This window comes from Notothenia rossii (genome assembly GCF_949606895.1).
Source record: "Notothenia rossii genome assembly, chromosome: 4".
NCBI classification, from domain to species: Eukaryota; Metazoa; Chordata; class Actinopteri; order Perciformes; family Nototheniidae; genus Notothenia; species Notothenia rossii.
Genome location: NC_136902.1, coordinates 66,682,905 through 66,705,543, shown reverse-complemented (window position 1 = coordinate 66,705,543; position 22,639 = coordinate 66,682,905). Strand labels below are relative to the sequence as shown.

General features: G+C 41.2%; 1 protein-coding gene and 1 long non-coding RNA gene across 3 annotated transcripts; one reads left to right on the top strand and one right to left on the bottom strand.

Annotated features, from left to right (window-relative positions):
• Positions 1-1,106: 1,106 nt before the first annotated feature.
• Positions 1,107-20,552, top strand: usf1 (upstream transcription factor 1). Of its 2 annotated transcripts, none has more exons than XM_079674332.1 (11): positions 1,107-1,158; positions 1,790-1,851; positions 1,990-2,039; positions 3,000-3,112; positions 5,320-5,433; positions 6,205-6,358; positions 13,713-13,800; positions 13,955-14,013; positions 14,096-14,190; positions 15,345-15,473; positions 19,803-20,552. In XM_079674332.1, the coding sequence occupies exons 2-11, from the start codon at positions 1,844-1,846 to the stop codon at positions 19,890-19,892; spliced, it is 900 nt and encodes a 299-aa protein (XP_079530458.1). In that variant the 5' UTR covers positions 1,107-1,158; positions 1,790-1,843; the 3' UTR covers positions 19,893-20,552. The 2 variants fall into 2 exon arrangements, with proteins under 2 accessions (XP_079530458.1, XP_079530459.1); XM_079674333.1 differs by lacking the exon at positions 1,107-1,158 and adding an exon at positions 1,159-1,281.
• On the bottom strand, positions 7,628-13,702 carry LOC307035238. Its single transcript, XR_013807057.1, has 3 exons — positions 12,442-13,702; positions 11,478-11,767; positions 7,628-11,187 (listed from the first exon to the last, which is right to left on the bottom strand). It is a non-coding gene; the product is annotated as an uncharacterized lncRNA (long non-coding RNA).
• Positions 20,553-22,639: the final 2,087 nt, after the last annotated feature.

Genomic DNA, 22,639 nt, shown 5'->3' with positions numbered 1-22,639 from the left:
ATTCCATAACGTGCCTTGTCATTTTACAGTAGCCCACATATCCCACGGCCAAACATGGAAACATACATGTTGGCAAAGAAAAGTCTTATGTTTTGTTTATTTATTTATTTCTCGATAGTCATGTGTTTATTTGGTTTTGTATTTTATCCAAGCATTTGTCACTTTTTGTTCTCAATGTTCTTTATCCACGATAGCAGTTATTGACTGGACGGAAGATTAATTTCCTTTTATTCCGTATATGTCTCAAGCAACATGTCATTTTTGTCATGGTTATAGCACCACCCACCTGCTCGTAAGTCCGCGCTGGTTTAGCTCAGTGGTTACTTCGAACAACAATTCCTCTCTAGTATTCTTACTGTTCTCTGTCCCTCCGCGGGATCGAACCACGGGTGCAGTCCATTGTATTCTGTCCCTCTCGTTTGACATGCTGCCATCATGTTAATGATTCACATGCATATCAACATTTTACTTTCTTAAATTGCCTCAGTGTGTAGATTAAAATATAAAAATACTTGAATCAGTGAAGCAAAGTTGCTCTGAAATAAATGTTGAGTTTGTTTTAGTAATGGCATTGTATTCACTTGTTCTCTTTCAATAATTCCATACCATACCATTTCATTTGACAGAATATATATATATATTTTGTATTATTGTTTATTTTTTAACTCGAATATATCATTTCAGACGTCCGGCTGATACTCGCCTCAACACTGGTCCCTATCGGCTGTGGTCTGCCTTCATTTGTGCAGCGTTAATCTTGCAATATTTTGGTTTTCCGATTTCTCATGTATCAACATAACTATTTTCAACATTTTATACGATAAATGTATACATTGAACTGTGCAATATCTTTAATACTCATGGATTCAATATTTATCTTTAAATGATAAGTTTTACCTAACAGAACTGTCCAATGATGGGTTGATATCGAGTGTTTCAGATTCCCACCTGCTCCTGAACACACTTCCTCCCCCGTGAATCTGGCAGTATCAACAACAGCCCGTGCGTCAGATATTTGTATTTCCTTGTTTATTAAAATTAATATTAAATACCTATGAACTGATCTGGAATCAGGCAAATGTCTTTCTTATCGCGCATGCGTAACGCTGTCATCGACGCTGGTCTGTTGACAAATATCGGGGGAGGGACCACTGCGGCGTAAGTAGATCTTTGTTCAGAATGGAAAATATTCTACATAATTTAGCAGTGTGTGTATATTATAGCCCCTCAAACTCGTTTTAGATTGTCTGTGTATGCTGTTGCAGTCACTGCCCGAACAAGGTTAGAGGAATGGAAAGTGCTTTGTTAAACATCTGTAAAAACCGCTGGGGCCGAGTGGTAATGTAGCAGAAATGTAGAATCCCCGTCAAGCTAGCTACAAGAAAGGATGATTTCCGGTGCGAAGCCCCGAAGCAAAATACTTGTTCAAATACTAATGGTCAGCTATCTGAGTGAAATAGCACACAACCAAAAATACACAACTCATGTAAGCAATTTGGCAAGTACGTGGTTTCATAAAACCGTTTTTCACCGCACACAGGATTTTTTGTTTGGCCCGCATCATTTTATGCTTTAATTTTGAAGGCGACGATGGCTACCTTCCGGTACCATCCACGGTAACTTCAGCTCGTACAGCCTCAAAGCTAGCTACCAAAACCTTATTCAAAAAACCGTTCCAGGTTTAAGCTTTGGGGGCATGTCGTTAAGAGACATATGAGTAGTCAGTATTGTATAGTTTTTATCTAGGTTTCACTATTTCCATTGTCTGACTTATGAACTTGTTTCACAGTCTGGCTGTGGGCGCGAGTGAAGGCGGTCTCGTCGTCCAAGACTGTCGGCAGCAATGAAGAGGTGAGCGGGACCGTAACATGCGCTATTGTCAACGTATAACAACAGAAATACATTGATAGACATGACTACACATCCTCTAACTAGTAGTGCATTCATTAACAACAACATGACACCTCTCTTGTATTTCCATTTGTTCAGCCAACAGAAAAGCCCTGAACCAGATGTGGGTGTAACCGTCAACGAGGAAGGTAAAAGCCAGAGGTGGAAGAAGAACTCAGATCTTGTACTTGAGTAAAAGTAAAAGCACCAGATTGTAGGAATACTCTGTTACAAGTAAAAGTCCTGCATTCAAAATGTTACTTAAATAAAAGTACAAAAGGCATCAAAATGTACTTAAAGTACCAAAAGTAGAAGTACTCATCATGCAGATTGGCCCATTCCAGAATAATATATATTATATGTTTTGATTGTAATTATTGATGCATTAAAGTGTTATCAAAGCTGGTAAAGGTGCAGCTAGCTTTAATGACTTTGTATACCTCAGGGTAGCTTGTGAATTTACTCCAGGTGTAACTAACGCCTTATTTAAGTGTTGATTATATTTCAAATCATTAATCGAAATCTGCAAACAAACTAAAGGTTTTAGTTAAATGTAGTGGAGTAAACGTACACAATGTACCTCTGACTTTTAGTCTGGTAGAAGTGCAAAGTAGCAAAACATTTAAACACTCAAATAAAGTCCAAGTCCCTCAAATGTTACTCAAGCGCACTACTTGGGTAAATCTACTTATTTACTTTACACCACTGATAAAAACACATCATTGCCTATTAAATCTATCTTTACAGTTTGTCAAAGAATATTTACATTTATATATTGTGTATCATTACAATTATTTGCTATGCTCTGTGTATGTTTTATTATACACAAGTTATACAACCTGGTTTCCGACACAACCTTTTTAAAGTTAAAAACAATTATTATTTGATATGGGTTGAGGATGAAAACCCTTTAATAAAACCACCATATGAGTGCATTTTAACCATGGAAAACATGCTGTGTGTGCTATATATCCTTACATTTAAACTGTACCTATAAGATGGCACACGGTTGTGGAATTACATGTATACCCATAGTACAATAAAGCTGTTATTTCTGTATGATTTTTTCAAAGTTTACTAACATTTTCCGTGACTTTTTGCTGCTTCAGGGTCCGTAGCCACGGCAGAGGACCCGGCAGCTATTGCCACGATTCAGTCTTCCGCCACCTTCACCGACCAACCCATCAAATATCTCTTCAAGACAGAAGGAGCAGGCGGACAGGTAGGAAAGAGTTTCAATTAAGTCTTCAGGGGAAAACACACAGACAAAAATCAGAAAGAGACATCAAAGTTAAAAATGTACTTTAGGATTATTATGCAGATACAGAACAGAAGACAAAGTCAAAGCACACTGGAGTGAAGTGGCATTACAAATATATATTTGTGGAGAAAGACATCAAGTGGTAGACATCAGGCTTGTTTGAGATGAGCGAGACCTGCCAGACCTGCGCAATTGCGATCGCCGTCTTGCTAGTGCGTTGCATGATGGTTAGTCATTTTGTCCGACTTGCTCTGGAGGCCCGCCTACATGAGACGTTAAAATCTCGAGGGAAAAAGACGCCCGCAGACTTGAGAGTGAGGCGCGGCGTGGCGGCGCAGTTCCTCTCCACGGGCTGCAGAAGCGAAATGCTTGATGGGAAACGATTCGCTGGTATCTCGAGCTGAGCGCTCATTGGTGGTTTTTACCACGTGCTGGTAATGAAACTCTCCAATTGGTTCGGCAAAAGTTTGTTGTTGATTTGTTTCAGTTTTACGTCTCCACTTCCATTCACATTTTTCCTCATTGTTCCCCAATTTTTATCATCATGAAATTAATATCTATATATTTTATACTATACTTGCACTACTTACCGTTTTCATACTTTATATATCTTAGCATATTCATACACACAGTTCATACTGCTCACAGGCTGCTGTGTATATCTAGTGTATTCATACCCCTCACTGTTTATTCATCATTCACTTCATTCTATCTTTTATTCAGTATTGTGTACATTAGTTTTGACTTTACTGCTTGTTGCACTAGAAGCTAAACTGCATTTCGTTGTCTCCTGTAATCTGTGCAATAACAATAAAGTTTAATCTAATCTTGAGCAGGAACAAATGTATTTACTTATTACATATCTGACATTAACGATTAAACATATTTGTGCATTCTTTATAAATGCAAACCGAGTCAAGACGACTCCGAAGGTGGCGGTATGCACCTTAAAGTTGTTTGCAATCTGCCAAAAAACCGAGAGAAGAAGAAGAAGGCGACTCCGAGCTGTCCGACTTCAGGCGAGTTTTTTTAGTACTCCCCCGGCTGCAATCGGCTATTCTCGTCTACTTTCAAGGCGAGCCGCAACGCGTCTCAAACAAGCCTATTCTCTCCTGAACCAACAGCTTCTTCACAAGACCTTGGAGGGTCACATGACTGACGACTGTAGCCAACCCGCCCCCTAAAAAAAACCAAAATAAGTTAAGGCCAAAAGCAGCTGCTTTGATTTGCCAAATCCCCCCCCTCAGACTGTCCTTGTTGTCAGGTTCTCAGAACACAGTATTACCCTGATACATGCAACTCATTTGAAGTGCAAATCTTGTCTGTGACTCCACCTGTCTTTATAATCGTGCCAATTTGCAATACCCCCTGGTCTCAGCACTCATGACCCACTTCACTTAATGGAGACCTAAAAGTAGAAGGTATGTGCAATCTTTCTATCTGTATGCTCAGAATTCTTACAAAATGTTGGACAGAGCTTGATTTTGAACAGTTATGTTATTAAGGTTAGCTGTAAGCTTAATTTTGAGCATAATGTTGGATAAATGCTTGATTTTTTAAAATTATCTGGTGTTTTGGATACACAATTACTCATGATGAAATGAGCTAGCTCAGCATTAAATTATTATGATTATAACATACATTCAAAGTGGGTATGATAAACTGCCAAGATACATTGATTGTTGTGTGTATAAAGAAAATATTTAAACTTTTTCTCAACTGCATTCATAGTTATAACTTTGTTGTCTTCCATTGCATTCATAGTGACACTAGGTAATTGTAATTCCCCTTAGGGATTAAGGTGGACATATTATACTCATTTCATAAAGGTCTTTATTTTTGTCTTTTCAGTGTGTGTGTGGGAGAGAAACTCCCTCTAGACTCAGGGAACACAGGGAATTTAGCCTTTGCAGACCATTTACATGCAAACCTATGTTACACACTACAGGAAAGGGAAACACCCCAAATAGCATAATAGTGCTTCTTAAATAAAGTATGTATTAATCTTAATAATAAAGACTTTGAGAGTCTGGACATTTTTAGTTTAGGTTCCTTAAAAGTACTTAATTTTAGTAAAAAAAAATGCTGCACCCGTATGCTCGACAGTTGTGTGTTGGTCTCCTCAGTGATAATGTATTGATCACTCAGTGTGACATGTTGTGTCCCAGGTGACTTACAGAGTGATCCAGGTGTCCGATGGCCAGTTGGAGGGTCAAACAGATGGAGCTGCAGCCGTCAGCCTGGTCACTGGTTTCCCAGCATCCACTCAGGCTGTCACACAGGTGAGAACCACACTGACCAACCAAGAATAAGTGTCTATAAAGGCAAAAACGATTTATTTGAAACAAAAATCAAGCATAGTAGACAGAGGTTAGCAAAATAGATGTAACATGAAGACAGGCCTTAATGAAACGTTCTGGTTCAGAATCAGAAATATGTCATCCTTCATGCACCGGAGAAATTACATATTGAAAAACAGGCAACCATACGTTAATACAAATATGAAAAAATAAATGCACATTCTTGGTCATTTTTTTTATAAAAAGCTGTATTTAAAACAAGGAAGTGAAGATGTAAATGTATTAAAGGAGCCATTGTCATTCATCATAAGCAATGGTCATAAACTGTAAAAAATCAATGTGCTTTACATATAAGCAGGGTTGAAGTGCTTCCTACAAAGATTCTTAATAAGGAAAGAGTCCCTACTCTGCCACAACGCTGTAGACAGAGTTTTGTAGTTCTCGCAACTCAAACAGAGTGATAGATCTTTCTCTCTGTAGCAGATTGCACCCCATCACTAGGCCTGTCACAATAATTAATTTTGCTGAACGATACATTTTCCCGGAAATTATTGCGATAAACGATAATATTGTCTGCACTGGCCATCACATTCAAGAATCACATTCTCCCAGTTAAATTCTCATTCATATAATATACAAAATGTATGCCTGGAAAATGTATTCTTCGAGCTAAGACATGCAGTGTTTGGATAAACTCGCTCATTTACTGTGTACCTGTGAGGAGTGCTGACGTGAGTGTGTGTTTGGTGTCAGGCTGTGTTCTCCCAGCCCGAGGGACTGGAGGGAGACGGCAGCTCGGAGACGCAGTACACATACTACCCTGCCACCATTGCAGACGCCACCACGGGAACCATGGTAACCACAGTGCAGGCCTCCGACACCCTGCTGGGTCAGACCACACCCACAGGTAAACACTGCTGTGTGTGTGTGTTTATGCAGCTAAAGCTAAGGCTGCTTTCTTGTTGGAAAAAATATATAATGCTATTTTCCTATAATAACTACTTAAATATGATATATTATCAGGTTGCAAGGATAAATGTGCAGGTTTGCATATTTTATAGATCTGTACTTTATCTGTATAGATGTTAATGTGATAGAGACTATAAATGAGAGCAACCAATCCGGGTGCTTGCCCTTTGTCATGGCCCCGCCCCCTTTTTGTGCGAAAACCTGCTTTCATATGACTGCCAGTAAATACAGAAAGAGTTTTTGCTTATCACATCAAAAAATCATTGTATCTACATGGAGCCCAGTTATGATGGTCAGTCAGGGAAACAATTACATAATGTCGTTCGAGATCGATGATCGCCGTTGATACAGTATGTAAGGCATAATGTGCAGCGTCATTAATGAAAAAAGAACACCAACAGGTTGAGTCAAGATCACCATGTCGTTGTTCTTTTCATTAATGACTGGACTTCTTCAAAGTGTTTATATGACTGCACATAGCCCCTTAATCCTCTTTAGCAATGCTCTGTTCTCCTTAGGAGCGGCCTGTTAGCAACAATTAAAGAACCTCTGGATTATCCAAATTGCCCAATCGTAATTGAGTATTGAACTGTGTAAAAAATGAAATTAAAATCAATAGGGGATCGATGTCCTTTGACACTCAAACAGGGATTTCCCTTCGGTTTGTCAGTGTTTAATATTTAAATTCACCATCCTATATTTTTTACTTTTAATGTTACAGCTCTTGACTTTGACGATTGGCATTAACCTCATTAGCATCATAATAAACCTGTGTGACATACACCCATTGGCTGACTGGGTATCATTGTTTATCGTCCTCTCTGTGCATGGCCTGAAGCCTTTTTCCATCCTTTTTTCTAAGAGAAAGTAAAGAAAATCTTAACTTTGGATCTTCTTTGTTGTTCAATTCACGTCACATTTTTAAGGTGCTTGCCACACGAGGACGATAACGGTCGTATCTGCTACATTTCTCTATCAGATAGACGGTTTGGCCACACGAGGCCGACATGGAAACACAGAAAACTATAACGATAACGGTCCCTAGGTGGGTAGATCTGCAAACGAAACGCTCTGCGTGTCAAACGGCTCCGTGTCTACGCCTATACGATCATGTCCTGATAACGATGAAGCAATAGTCCCGCCTCTCCCCACCTCTCCTGCTCAGAGATCAGCTGCTGGGCTCTCAGAAGAGGGGGAGGAAAAGAGAGGCTCCGTTTATTATTCTTAAATTATTATATAGAGTCGTTATTCATTTGTTTTAAAAAGCTTACGAAATGAAGGACAATACTGTTCTTATTACGATAATATATATAGTATTATTAATGGGAAATCATGTCATTCATGACAATATGCCCGATGTATTTATAAATCGTGATTTATTACAACTTTCCATACTCGCTTCCGATGTTACACGACCGCTCCAAACAAAACAGATTTCGCCGGTTAGTGACGTCACGCACGTCACGAGTAGAACACTTGTTGAATAATACACTACCTATATGACTGATGTCGGACTCTGGAGACAGAATCGAGTGACAGTGAGTCGTCAATAGACTCGGTGCACTTTCAAGAAGAGGAGGATTTTATTGAAGAGGATGCTGGTGTGGTGGAATCAAATCATGCGGGTGAGTCTAACGTGGTGGAACCATACCAGTTTGAGCCACAGTATTGAAGTAGCGGTAGAGATACAGACGGGAGCAAACTAGGGGGGTGATGATCCTGGATTTGGCGGAGATCCGATACGGCAACAGAACACAGACTGGTATACATTTTACCTTAATTCATAGAGATTCTCAATAAATAGTAAATCAATAATAATATATCGTAATGTAGCAGGCAAACTTGGCTAAGGCAACAGAACAGAGACTGGTATATACATTTGACTATAATTCATAGAAATTCTCAAAAAATAGTAAATAAATAATAATGACTCTGCTGAAAAAAACAGCTTAGATAAATGTAGCTGGTCAGGCTGTTGTAAATTGACCAGCCAGTAGATATTAGGCTGGAATGGTTGGCTGGAGAGGGGTTTTGGACACTTTAGCTGGCCAGGATGGCTGGTTTATCCATCTATCACCAGCTTATGTTTAATAATAGTATTAAATATACCCTGCTGGGAGCTTACCAGGATTCCAGGTGACCAGCACACATTAAATACTGGTATGATTATTTAAACAAGAAAACATAAATATGTTACAAAGATTCATTGTGTCATGTATTCTGGTATCTACCAAAATAAAGACATTGTATAGTGTTCATAACAGTATTTTAATTTAATAAATATCTAGTTAATATAATAAAATACACAGTAACAATACAATAATTATACAAATAACAACCAACCTGCAAATCAACCTACACATCAAAATAAATATATTATCTAAAACCGGTGCATTTGATTTAAAATAAAAATAATACATAGAATTCAATATTTAAATGGTAACAAAAACCGTAACACTATATGATAAGAAAAAGGCAACAAAGAAAGTGTTTTTGTTTATTTTTCCCGTTGTGTAGCGTCCAGCCTTTCCCAATCTGGCCTGGACTTCTGTCTGTTGAAGCCACTTCTTCACGCAAACTGAAAAGAAATGTACAGATATAAGTACACTGTAAAAAGAAAACTTGACATTTACGTTAACATTTGGGCTGCTGTGGTTGCCAGAACCGTTAAAGTATAATACATTACAAATTACAGTTGGTTGGCATAGACTTTACAGTCAACAATTGCTTCTGGTGAATTACAATGGCAAAAAAAAATAGAGCTAGTGTACACGGTGCAGCTGTATTATCTGGGAAATAGAATAATCGGATCAGGATTCGGAATTGGCAGACAATCAATATCAAATGAATCGGATCATTATTAGCATCTGATCACCTTTGTCGACTTACAGCCTAAATACAAAGATAACTCCACTCCTCTCCTACCACTCTTACCTCTAATAAGCCTTGGTAGAACTAGTGTCCGAGTCATAGGGTCCAGAGGCCTGTACTACGAAGCCGGTTCAACCTAACCTGGATATGTTTGAGTTAGCCGGTTGGCCTAATCCAAAACATACGCGCTCTCGCTAAACGGTACTACGACCCGGGTTATCAAGTGGATAGGTGCGCGTTCACATGAAAGGGGTGGTATTTGGAGCATTCGACCAATCACAAACATGAACAAGCGTACTGACAGCGCAGCGTGTCATACTTCCTGAATGAAAAGTCAACGATATAATTGGACAAATATGAAGACGTTAAACTTTAAACATCCAAGACTTAAACACTTTATCCAGGATCAAAGCCACATAGCTGCACCTGCAAGGTGAATACAGCTGGTAACAGAACAAGTGTTTGAATGCGTACATTAACAGGTTTATGATATCACTGCCCCGTCTTAAGACACGAGTGGATCTGACTTTAATTACATTTGACTCGAGTGTTTCATCAACTTAATGTGTTGCTTAAAATAATACTTCTGCATACAGTATGTGACACTGAGTGTTGCACGGCCAGATACGGCTAAAGAAGCTGACTCAGATAAGGAAATATATGATACACTATGATATGATATGAATGATAATGGGACACATCGACGTCTGCACTCACAGTGCCGCGGACTGTACTTAAATGTTACTTTGATACGGTTACTTGTGTTGTGGCAGATATTTAAGTAAGCTTTCTTAACTCTAATGTTATAATAGTCAGATTGCTCTGAAGATGGGAGGTGATATTCTATTAATTTTCACGTTCACACAGTCTGTGATTTTTGCCGGCCGTCTTTCCTGCAACGGCAATTAAAACTGTATTTCCTTTCTCCTGTGACTTGATCGCTTTAAACTCCGCACGCTGAGCTCTGATTGGTCAGCAGGCTGTGCTTTCACTGAGTTGATCTCTTACGGTACGTCTACACTACAGGCATCAAAAAATGCTTTCAACGCTTCGCCCATTCACTTGAATGGGGTGACGTAGAAGATTTTTAATCTTCGCCGAACTGCATTGTGGGGAGCATGGCATGGCTTTGCAAGCATCACGAGCATCTATCGGCATCAAAAGTTGAACAATGTTCAACTTTTGAGGCTCGATGCTTGGCATCAGCCAATGAAATCCCGTTTATGCAAATCCCGCCAGTGCAAGCGCAGCCAATCAAACCGCGTGCAAGCTGGGAGAGCCAGACCGCAGTTCATTTCCTCATATTCCAAACGAGATATTATGGTAGCAAATCACCCGGTTCTTTACGACCGGAACTATTTACCGGGATACAAACCGGAGGAACCAGGCATGGAGGGAGGTGGCAGAAACAGTGGGTGAAACTGATGTTTGGAGAGTTTATATCCAGTTTACTTCGTTTTAACATTGCTATTGCTTTGTATGTCGGGGGCGGGAGGCTCATGTGATTGGTTGCTCGCAAAAAATCGCCAAGCTTCAGACACGCCCAGCTCCAAGATTTTTTCATGCCTGTAGTGTAGACGGGCCGTTAGCCTGCAACCTAACCTGCTCCGGGGCAGGTTAGCCGCTCAGCATAACTTACCATGGAGAGCTAGCCCGCTAAAAAGAGAACCAGCTTCGTAAGACCGGAAAGCCGGAGTTTTCCCTGAAGTTAGCCAGCTAAGCGAAAATCCTGCTTCGTAGTACAGGCCCCAGGACTGACTGAAGACATGTGGAACAGAGGACAGGCATGGTTCCATGTACAGGACACTGGAACTTTGAACAGGTGTTTTCATCTTTTCTGCCTGAAGATTCACAAGTTCTTGATCAGGTGTTTGATGTGGGCTGGCACGATCCTTTCTGCAGCGATAAATAAAGAAAACAAAGAAAACATTTTTAATAATGGTAATGATGGTAACAACAATAATATTAGTATAACTATTTATATAGCACTTACACAATTGCAAAGTGATTCTCACAACAAAAATAAAGAACAAAACAATATCAACAATAAAACAACAAATTATTACAGGAATGTTAAGAGACAAATAAATGTTTTTTCAGTCATTACAATGCACTGTTGGAAATTACCTTCCAAAGGCTAAATTCAAAGTCAATATCATAAATAACTGGGTACCAAAGTGCTTTACCTGATAGAACACGTTCCACACGGAGCAGCAACCATCCGGCTGGGCCTTTTGCTGCATATCATCTCCTCCCTCTCTCTCTCTCTCTCTCTCTCTGGTGTTAGGTTCCAGTAGATTTCTACTATCCAATAAAACAGAAATTCTCCAAAAAATCATATTAAAAAAGTTAAAAACAATGACTTGCTGTTGGCATTGAAATGGATTAGAATCTCACCATTTTCCTGGATGTCAGGAAGGCCAGGAAGTCGTTCCCTTCAAGTCCGTAACCAGTCATAGGAGTTCAAATGCAAAGCCTGAACGATGACAAGAGCAAGAGACTTACATTTTACAATTATATTTTTAATTCATACCAGAGCAGTGTGTACATAGGCCCTGTACGACATGCAGAGAACAGATCAAATCCCCTGACAGACTCACACACTTTGGTGATGTCCTCATCTGATAATGTTTCATTTTTTTTAGCAGCAAACTAACATTACTCAAAGTATATGTCGGACCCAACTCATTTACAGTATGTTTTTTTATCTCCTCAATAATGGTCTGTATAGTTGAGTAGAAAAAAACTGCCCCTACAATTTCAGGTAGATTAACACACATTTGTAAGAAAAGTTTACAATGAAGCACAAAACCCCTCTTTGTATTAAGCGAGCTGCCACATAAAGTGCAGCTTAACATGCTAACCTTTGGTGAGCTACAGTAAAGCTAACTTCATGCTCAACACAAAACCTTTAACGTGCATTACATTGACGATTTTAAACACAACTTAACTCTCTCTACTTGTAAGATAACGTTTAGTTAACTTACCCTTAAATAACTACATCACGTTTTTCAGTGGAAACACAAACTGCAGAAAACGTTAGCTGCTAACTGTTGTTAGCTAAGACAGCTAGCTCTTAAGGGAAGTAACATAGCCTCATGGCAAACGTAAGGTTAAGTTAACGTAACGTTGTAAGAAAGCAAAACGAACCATTGTTGATTGTTCGAAACACGATCTCTCGATGTGCTGCCCACACATCGTCGGTTTCATCGACCCCGGGTTACCTGGTCTTGCAAAAGTCTGCCTCATACGACGCACTTGTTTTGTCCATATACGCAACATTTGATAATTTTTTGGCCGCAAAAACATCCCATAACCAGATGTTGAGACGGCCCCACATCCCCATACAACATATCGCTTGCCAATTATTCTTGGCGTCTTATTGCTGTGCATCCTTTGTCATAATATTTGGCCCTTCAATGCATTCATACGGGACTGAGCTCAGCTGTGTTCTACTCATGACGTCACCGCCGGAAATGGCCGAAGTTTATGTTTCCGGAGCAACGAATGATTGATACTAACTGACAACTTTTGTATGCTGTTATAATCGTGATTTATTAAAAATAGATCAATAATAAAAAAATCATATGGCAAATTTCACAATACAAATGCAACCTCTATCATATACTAAGCCCACTAACAGGTGCTAAAAGCATTTTGTAAGCTCTTTAAGGCTCAATAAATAACAAAGAAGACCTTTGACAGGCACTTTTATAATTTTGTCCGGAAGATTTAAACTTTAACGGACATGTTGACCGGAGAAAAAAAGTCTAACTGAAACTCTGCTGCACGGTTCCCTCGTCCCTTGGAAGAGGCGGAGAGGTGGGTGTTTTTCATCTGCTGGTGAACTACCGGGGAGATTTACAGCAGGAGCAAACGCTTACCTCGGGTAGGAAGAAAAAGAGCCAGAGCGTCCACAGCGGAGAATAAACAGAATGGCAACCATGTGCGGGAAGTCTTCTTCGCTGCTTTTGTGGCAGACTACAGCGCCACTTACAGGCCTGGCATATGTACTACAGCATCTCCAGCGCTTTCAAGCGGTCTCGTGTGAACGGACACGTTTCTGGTGCCTGTTGCGTGTGGACGGAAGACTTTATCGTCGCGTTATCGTCCTCTTGTGGCTGCAGCCTAAGAGTGTTTGTTCGTTGGTACTGTATGTGTGTTCCTCCTAAATATGGCATCTCTTCTCTTTTTGAGATGAATGTACTTTTATGCATGAGCCCTGTTTAATAAAGACATTATAATATTAATAATAAATGAATGAAATGCATCTTTTAAAATCATTAATCAAAAAGTAATTTTATGTAGTTTTGAAGAAGTCTTTATTTTTATTACCATAATTAAAGGCCTTTACTTTAAGATGATTATTCTAAGATGCTTAACGTTTTATCTGTAGCTGACAGTAAGCTTTTGTTTTTCAGGGCAGCTTTACGTGATGATGTCACCCCAGGAAGTTCTGACGGGTTCCAATCAAAGGACAATCGCACCGCGCACTCAGCCATACATAGCGTAATTACATCCTCCTTTAACAGAAATACAGCACTGTTTCATCAATACGCAGTCAATCGTAGAACATCTTCTATAAAAAAATGTTTTCCCAGTTTGGGAATCATAAAGTGTATCTTATATCTAGCAAAATCTTTGCTTTCATCTTTTTTTTTAGAAAGCAAGAAGCTCCCCGGGGTTCCAGAGATGATAAGCGGCGAGCTCAGCACAACGAAGGTCAGTGCTCATGTCCAGTGTATCAATTTAATATTTGATTAGGTATTCATTATAAATTCAATTTTTAATGTTGTTCAAACAGTTGAGCGCCGGCGCAGGGACAAGATTAACAACTGGATAGTGCAGCTGTCAAAGGCCATCCCAGACTGTAATATTGACTACACCAAGACAGGACAGGTAGGCTCTTGTTTTTACTTCCAGGAGCACAACATTTGCTACACTAAATAGTCCCTCCAGAAAAACGCGAGCAACAATCCTTGATTATGCCGGCTAAAATCCTTGATTATGCGATTAAACATGCAGGGTTTTTATGTGATTTTATGCGGTGAAATTGCGGGAAGTTGCGAAATATGCGGAAAGTTGTAGTTTTAAAAAAATATATACAATGTTTATTTATTGTAAAAGCAATTGGGCTATTTTAAACACACACACACACACACAGACAGACACACACACACACACACACACACACAGACAGACAGACAGACAGACAGACAGACAGACAGACAGACAGACAGACAGACAGACAGACAGACAGAGACACACACACACACACACACACACACACACACACACACACACACACACACACACACACACACACACACACACACACACACACACACACACACACACACACACACACACACACACACACACACACACACACACACACACACACTTCTCCGCCTCATTCTGTTTTCATTTACTCGTTCGTTATCTGACCAGCTTCAATCTTGTACTCACTTCGTTTCTTGTAGCCCTCGAAAGGGTTTTGGAGGTTGATGCCTCGGTGAACGTGAGTTGTTTGGCTTTCTTGTCCGCAGCAGCAGAAAGCATTTTCGAATGTTTGAATGAATCAAAGTGGGTCGTCACCGTCGATTTTCTCTTATGCTCCAACACACAGTTGCACGGGGTGCAGAATAGTTTCCCCCCACTTTCGTGCAAGACATCGGGGTACTGCTTTGCCCGGTCTTTAGCAGAAATGTTCGTCGGTAAATGAGATGGATCAGATTTTTTAATCTTGGTGTTTTCTCTCTCATGTGAGTTCCACACGTTCACTCTAAGGTGTTGTTTACCTTCTGTGATGCGCGAGCTGATGACGTCGCGTCATCATCATCACTACTTCACGTCAAGACGAGTTAACTTTTTTTTCCCTCAACTTTGTGTGGAAAGATTTGGGGATTATGCGCCCTTTTAAAAATCTGCGCCGTTTTGCTGATTATGCGATCGCATAATCGCGTTTTTCTGGAGGGTCTAACTAAAAAGGATTGGGAAAGAAAGAGCTGGCAATTTCTATAATTCCTAAATTCTCTTGTGTTTTGTTTCAGAGTAAAGGAGGAATCTTGTCCAAAGCCTGTGATTACATCAAGGAGCTCCGACAGAGTAACCTGAAGCTGGGGGAGGATATCAGCACCCTGGACCGCCTCAGGATGGACAACCAGCTACTCAGACAGGAGGTACCACTGCACGTGTTTTTAGACAGCTGTCAAGTCTAGTTACTTTTTGTCAGTAAAGTGGACAGCCATGGAAACAATATAGTGGTTTCTCAAATATTGGTGGTGGTTCAGTGATGACGTTAGCATGGCAAGGGCTCCTGGATTAAAATGAATGAGATTCTTCCATTGGATTAGGAATATTGCAAAGAATGAGATCTGTGGCAAACGTACTCTTATGACACATTTTATTAAGCATTAGATTCTCCATATATTAACACCACCTTCTTGAGGCTTACATGTAAACTACATCACATGGCTGTGCATCACGACTGCTAAGCTAAAAGTGGCTAATGTTCGTTGTGGTGACATTTAGTATTCTCCTTTAGTCACTTGTTAGCAGCCGCTGTTTTAATGACACAGAAGCTTCAGACGTTCACGATTGGGGTATTTACTGATGTATTTTACGTCGTAGATCAAAACAGGGAAATCTCTCCAGTTTGTTAACCACTTACCAACAACATGTTCAAAAAATGGATGACTTTGAGACAAGGAAACCGGAAGTGGTGAAATGCCTACATATTTCCAGGATCATAGCTACTCTAAAAAAGTCTTAAATTGAACATAACTTATAGACTAATCCGCCTGCTGATTTATGTGTTCTACTCATAAATTGAACATGTGTACTAGGGCTGCAACAAACGACTAATTTGATAATCGATTAATCTATCGATGAATGAAACGATTAATCGACTATTCGGACTATTATGCCTTGCACAATTTCTCAAACGCTCTTATTTAGCCATCAACTTTTAGATTTAGCTTGAGGTTGTTTTAGGCATGTGGAAACTAACAATGAAGACAATAAAGATGAATACTTGATTCAAAAATACATATTTTATTAAATTAACTAAACACATTTTGAACAAAATTAACATTGCTTTTTTTTTATTTATTAAATAAATAATATTTCACATCAAAAGAAACAACAGTGTTTTAACAAATCGTATTAAGTAATGTGATAACAGAACTGTAAACAGAATAGCTTCAACTTTAACAAAATAAATAACTCAGTTACCTCTAATCATTAACCCATGTTTGTATAATGGAGTTAACTCCGTGTGTTGCTGCTAGCATACATAACACCTGACGTGGAAACGTTAATCGTGGATGGGGCTACAGAGCTACTAGAAAGACAGTCGAACCCGGTGAATTCCTCCGTCTTAATGTGGTGCACTTTTGCAAAATGTTTAGACAAATTGCTCGTGTTACCGCTCTTACATGCGAAACTTATTGCACTTTTGGCAACGAGCATTGTCCACATCGAGACGGGTAAAGTTTAACCACACCTCGGAGCCCGTTCTCTCTGCCATCTCCGCAGTGTGTTGCATGCATGTAGCAGCTGCGTGTGTGTAAACTGCCCCGCCCCCTGGCACACAGACGGGGGAGAGAGATCTCGTCTGGATTGGAAAGATCGAAAATACATCAGACGCATTTGTTTGTCTTTTTGCATATTAGAAACGAGTTGGCGACACTAAGACTGCAATATAATGTTTTTGTAGCAATAATACATGACATATTTTTTAAATGTCTCCAGTAGGCTACCAATAAAAAGACCAATAACGTTGGAGCTTAACGGCGCGTAAAACACGTGATGACGCCACCAACGAATCGACGACTGAATTAGTTGGCAACTAATTTGGTAATCGATTTTAATCGATTAAGTCGATTAGTTGTTGCACCCCTAATGAGTACACTGACAACTGAAAAGGGAATGTTTGGTTTAGCAACCACCCTCAATCACAGTTAGGCACTCTGTGTCAATGTAGGACTCATTTCTCCTTAAGCTGTTTCAAGCAAAACCACTGTACTAGGATTACTGTTACGGGTGAGCGAAGCAAGCAAGACCCAAATGCAGAAAACTAGGGCCACCAGGGTGGGTGGAGGGGGTCAGGAGGACGGGTTTGGGCTGACAACCCAGGAGCACAGCGGAGGACCCGGAAAGGATCTCGGGCGGACGGCCCGGGGGCAAGGCAGAGATCATGGAGGGGGTCTCGGGCGGACGTCCCGGGGGCAAGGCAGAGACCATGGAGGGGGTCTCGGGCGGACGGCCCGGGGGCAAGGCAGAGTCCATGGAGGGGGTCTCGGGAGGACGGCCCGGGGGCAAGGCAGAGTCCATGGAGGGGCGAAGGCCACAGCGGGCGAACTCAGGGGGCCGAGCATGAGGGCGAAGGCCGCGGCACTCAGGGGGCCGGGCTCGAGGGCGAAGACAGTGGCTCTCAGGGGGCCGGGCTCCAGGGCGAAGCAGGCGGCGACGGAACAACTCCGGAGGACGGGCAGGAAGGCGCCGAACCCCCAGCGGAACCTCCAACGGCACTTCAGTAGGGACCTGAGTAGGGACTGGAGAGAGAACTCGAGATGGGACTAGAGATGGGACTAGAGGAGGGACTAAAGAAGGGACTAGAGGAGGAACTAGAGAAGGGACTTGAGAAGGGACTAGAGAAGGGACTAGGGAAGTGACTAGAGGAGGGACTGGAGAAGGGACTTGAGAAGGGAATTGAGTAGGGACTAGAGAAGGGACTAAAGGAGGGACCATGGCCGCTGGGGCCAAAACTGGGGCCGGAACCCTGGCTGCTGGGGCCAGAACTGGGTCTGGAATCATGGCTGCTGGGACCAGAACCGGGGCTGGAACCATGGCTGCTGGGGCCAGAACTGGGGCCGGAACTATGGCTGCTGGGGGCAGAACTGGGGCCGGAACCATGGCTGCTGGGACCAGAACCGTGGCTGGAACCATGGCTGCTGGGGCCAGAACTGGGGCCGGAACCATGGCTGCTGGGGCCAGAACAGGGGCCGGAACCATGGGTCTTGGGGCTCTGGCTGCTAGCCTGGACTTGCGACTCCTTCTCTTAGGAGCCTTTTGGAGGCCTCGTGGACCTCCGAAAGCCAGACGAGTTCCTGAGAACGGCTCCTAGACAGGAGGAGGACATGGGGAAGAAGCAGGGGTTGACTCCAGACGGAACACACCGAGGCGTATGGTGTCAGGCTGGGAATCACACACCGAGAGGAAGTTCAAAATCCAGCCAGGTAAGAATTTCATTAAGCCTGGTTTCTCCATAGCCATCTGGCGCGCCTCTGCCAGAGCAGCCTCTCGCTGCTGAACACCAGACGCTCCCCTCCATCTATCAGAGCAATAAGCCAAAGAAAAGGAAAAACTCAGTAATTCCTGCTCAAATGGATCTGCTGGGCCCATCCTTGGTTGGTTCGTTCTGTTACGGGTGAGCGAAGCAAGCAGGACCCAAATGCAGATAACACTGAAAATACCTTAATTTCAAGGATATGGATAACACGGACAAACAGACCACTCCCCGGTGAACACAGTCACAGACAAACGATGAACCAACAATGACAGACAGAAAAAACAGAACTTAAATACACACAGGACTAATCAAGGAAACAAGAGACAGGTGAGGAGGGAGGAGAAAACACAGGGGCACCAGGTGAACACAATCAAGAAAACAGTTAGGAGGGAACAGGTAGGAGGGAACACACACAGACAGGAAACCAAAGACAGATCTAAACAAGACAAAACACAACGCAGACAGAAAACCAAAGACAGATCAAGACAAGACAAAACACAACACAGACAGATCGTGACAATTACATGCTTACTAAATGTTATAATGTGATCCATAATGCTGTTATTATGTATTTCATCTGGTTGAAATACATAATAACAGAAATGGGGAAAACGCTATATCTAAAAGTAGAAATTCAGGCAGGAATCAAATGCTAAATGCCCAGCAATCAATTCGAATGCCCAGCAATCAAGTTGAAAATGTACTTGCACGATTAAAAGATGATCAAAACAGTTGCATAATCGATGATGAGTAAACCCTGCTGTTGGTTGCGTAGAACAGTCTAGTTTAAGAGTTTTTACAATGGCTTGCAGGTTAAAAAAAACATCTAGCCATCTGTTACATCTTGTAGTTATTGATCAGAATCTTTTTTTAAGGCAATAGAATAATACATTTTCAACATATTACAAGTACTACAATACATAATTGAGATATTTCTTGACAGAATTGGTTAATAAGTGTGTTTGCGTCGCATTTTAGATGCAAATGTGGCACTGGTGATTGGTTTAACTTATAATCAGGATTTGTCTACTTAAAGCCAGAATATGACTTCTAAAGCATGTAGTGGATACCTACATTCTAATGAAACACTTAATGCTCCTTTGTCCAGACTTCAACATGACTTGAGTTAGTCACAGTTGTTGCATGAAAGAAGGTCAAGATTCAGCTGATGAGGCAGTATTACTACTTCTTAACTATCTTTGTTGCTGTTGCTTAGGTGGAGGACTGGAAATCCAAGAATCAGATCCTGAGGAACCTCCTACGACAGCACGGCATTGTGGGATCATCCAGCACAGACCCCCAGTGAGAACCCTGATGCCCCGGGGTATTTGAAGACAACCGCGTATGGGCCAAAAGAGTACTTGAAATGCTTTGAGATACTTTATTTGTGATCGAGAGTGCATGAAAACAATTGAATATGGTCATTGGTATTCAAATCCAGCATCACTGCATCATGAAATCTTTGAATATTATCTTAAATGCTTTTTACAACATTGAAATGTAAAGAATGTAATTGAAAGTCATCAGTCAAACAAAGCCCTTGTAGAATGCCTTCCTCCACAAACATTATTATTAACCTCCAGTACAGTAAGCTCCAAAACATGACCAGCTACTCATGTCACTTTTTTTTTAACTTCTGCAGTACCGTGCTTCTCTGCATCAAATGCACTCATGTTAATGTATCATTGTATCCATGCTTTGACTTGTTTTGATCTAATCAATATCACTAAGACCAGATGATACCAACTTCATAGTTCAGCTCTTTGCTTTGTATTTTTGTACGTTTCATAAAACCTTACTGGGGACAATAATTTAATTGCTACCATTTAACCTAATAAAGTAACAGAGGTTGGTTAGCTTTTCATTGTAGGTAGGCTATGTATGTCTTTATAATAAAAGGAAAAAGGAAATAATATACTGTACGTACATAAGCCACTGTTTATTAAAGGCGGTAAATTGGTTAAAATATGACAACCTGTTTTTATTTCCTTGTATCATAGTCATGACTTATGAGTATACATTGTATATTGTTGACTAAGTACATGTACTCAAGTACAATTTGGAAGTACTTGTACTTTTCTTGAATAATTAATTACTTTAGTACAGTGGTTCCCAAAGTGTGGGGTGCAGAGGCATGACAGGGGGGGGGCGCCCCGCGAGAGACCAGGAGGAAAAATGGTTATAAAAAAATAAAAAATCATAATTTGAAAGATTATTGATTCGAAAAGAATATGATACAGTACAGTACTATTACGTCTGGGTCTCTGTGTTTCATTAAAGCTTGGATCTGTGTGTGTGCGTGTGTGAAACGAGCCATTTTGTGTGTGTGCGCGAGAGAGAGCGCACCGGTACCGGAGATCGTTGCTGTTAGCTTCTGGTGCTAGCGAGCTACGATAACGGATATAAGGAGTTTTTTCAACAACAAAGTGGAAGAGAGTCCTCTCCTGTCAGACACATACCTCATTCACACCAACGCAATTCCGGTTCAAGCTCCGTGCTAGAGCTTTTCAGGTTCAGAACCGGTTCTTCGGTTTGGCTCCGGCTCTTTTCACACTGCCCAGAGTCCGACTAGTGCTGCGTCATTGCGTCATCGTTTGCATCATGACGTAACCGTTTGCGTGCCTGCTTCATAAAGCCAAACCGCGCGGAAACCCCTCACAGCTGACACCGACAACAACAACAATGGCCGATTGTGCTCCAGCTTCCTCTGTACCTCTTCGGAAGACCAGATTCCCAGTAGGTAGCTGGTCTCTTCAGTGGACCACTGCTGCTTGTTAAGTTTCTCCATCGTTGTGTACAAACTGGAAAAAACGTCAGCTTTTTGTTGTTGTTCAGGAGTTGATCCCGTCCCTGCCCCTGCCCCTGCCCCCGCCTTGACGTAAGCGTGACGTATGTGGTGCTTTTGCTCTGGCCGGACAATTTTTTGGTGCTCGAAATGAACCGGATTCTGGAGCTAAGAGGCTGCTCCGCCGTGGTGTGAAGAGGAAAACCCGGTGCTTTTCAAGCTCCAGCTCCGAACCGGCCCTGAAACACCGTTGGTGTGAATGAGGTATGAGAGGCTCAGTGAACTAAAGGACTCTCTCAGTGTTATCTCAGTGGGTCTCAAACGTTTTGGTCACGATTAATGTAAACAATTATTTCCGAGGCACACATTTATATGATCATTATAGCTATAAAAAAATAAAAGAATAAATGAAAAACAGGTATGAAATACTATATGACAGTAAAAAAAGAATAAAGTTTAAAAGGGTGATTTGTAAAATATCCATAAAGAAAAAGTAAATCTGTTAACAGTTCTGTTTCATATGGGTGTTGAGAGATGTATCCATAGATCTCTTCATTTTGGTCTCAAAGTGCACCAGATTGATGCATTTAACTTCAATATTTAAAAATAAATCTTCCCGGGGGAGCTTGCCCCTGTACCCCCCTATGTAAGATCCACACACCACTTATAAAAATAGCACTTTACCCCTGCTTATACCTTACATATGTCGTGAGCTGATTATCGAGCCTTCATTGTAACAGTTGCGGGTACGTTGTGTATTTGCACAACTGTTTGAGCACCCTCTATGAAACGTCAAGCTACCCCACAGCACCCCCGAAATAAATCTCTGGCGCCGCCACTGAGCCTGACTTTTGTTGGGGGGGCCCAACTTTTTTTTTTCTCCAAAGGGGGGGGTTGACAGAAAAAGTTTGGGAACCACTGCTCTAATACATTTATTAGTGACTTTTTAGCTGAAAAATGTGCACTAAATTAACTTTTCACATAATGCGATCTCTAAACATTCAACTAGTGCACGGGCCCGGTGCCATGAGGGGGCAAAAGGGGGCATTGCCCCCTCAGTTGTATTCTTTTCCCCCTCACTTTGAGTATCATTCATCCATCAAAAAGTACAATTATTAAATAACTTTAAATAATTATTTTTCCCAATACACGTTACTATGTTTAGATCAGATATGTGGGCAGGAAGTCAAGCAACGTGTAAAAAAGCCTCAACCCCAAGTGAGCTTGTAGTCTTAATGTTAGCTTGTGTGTTAGCTGTAAACACAGTC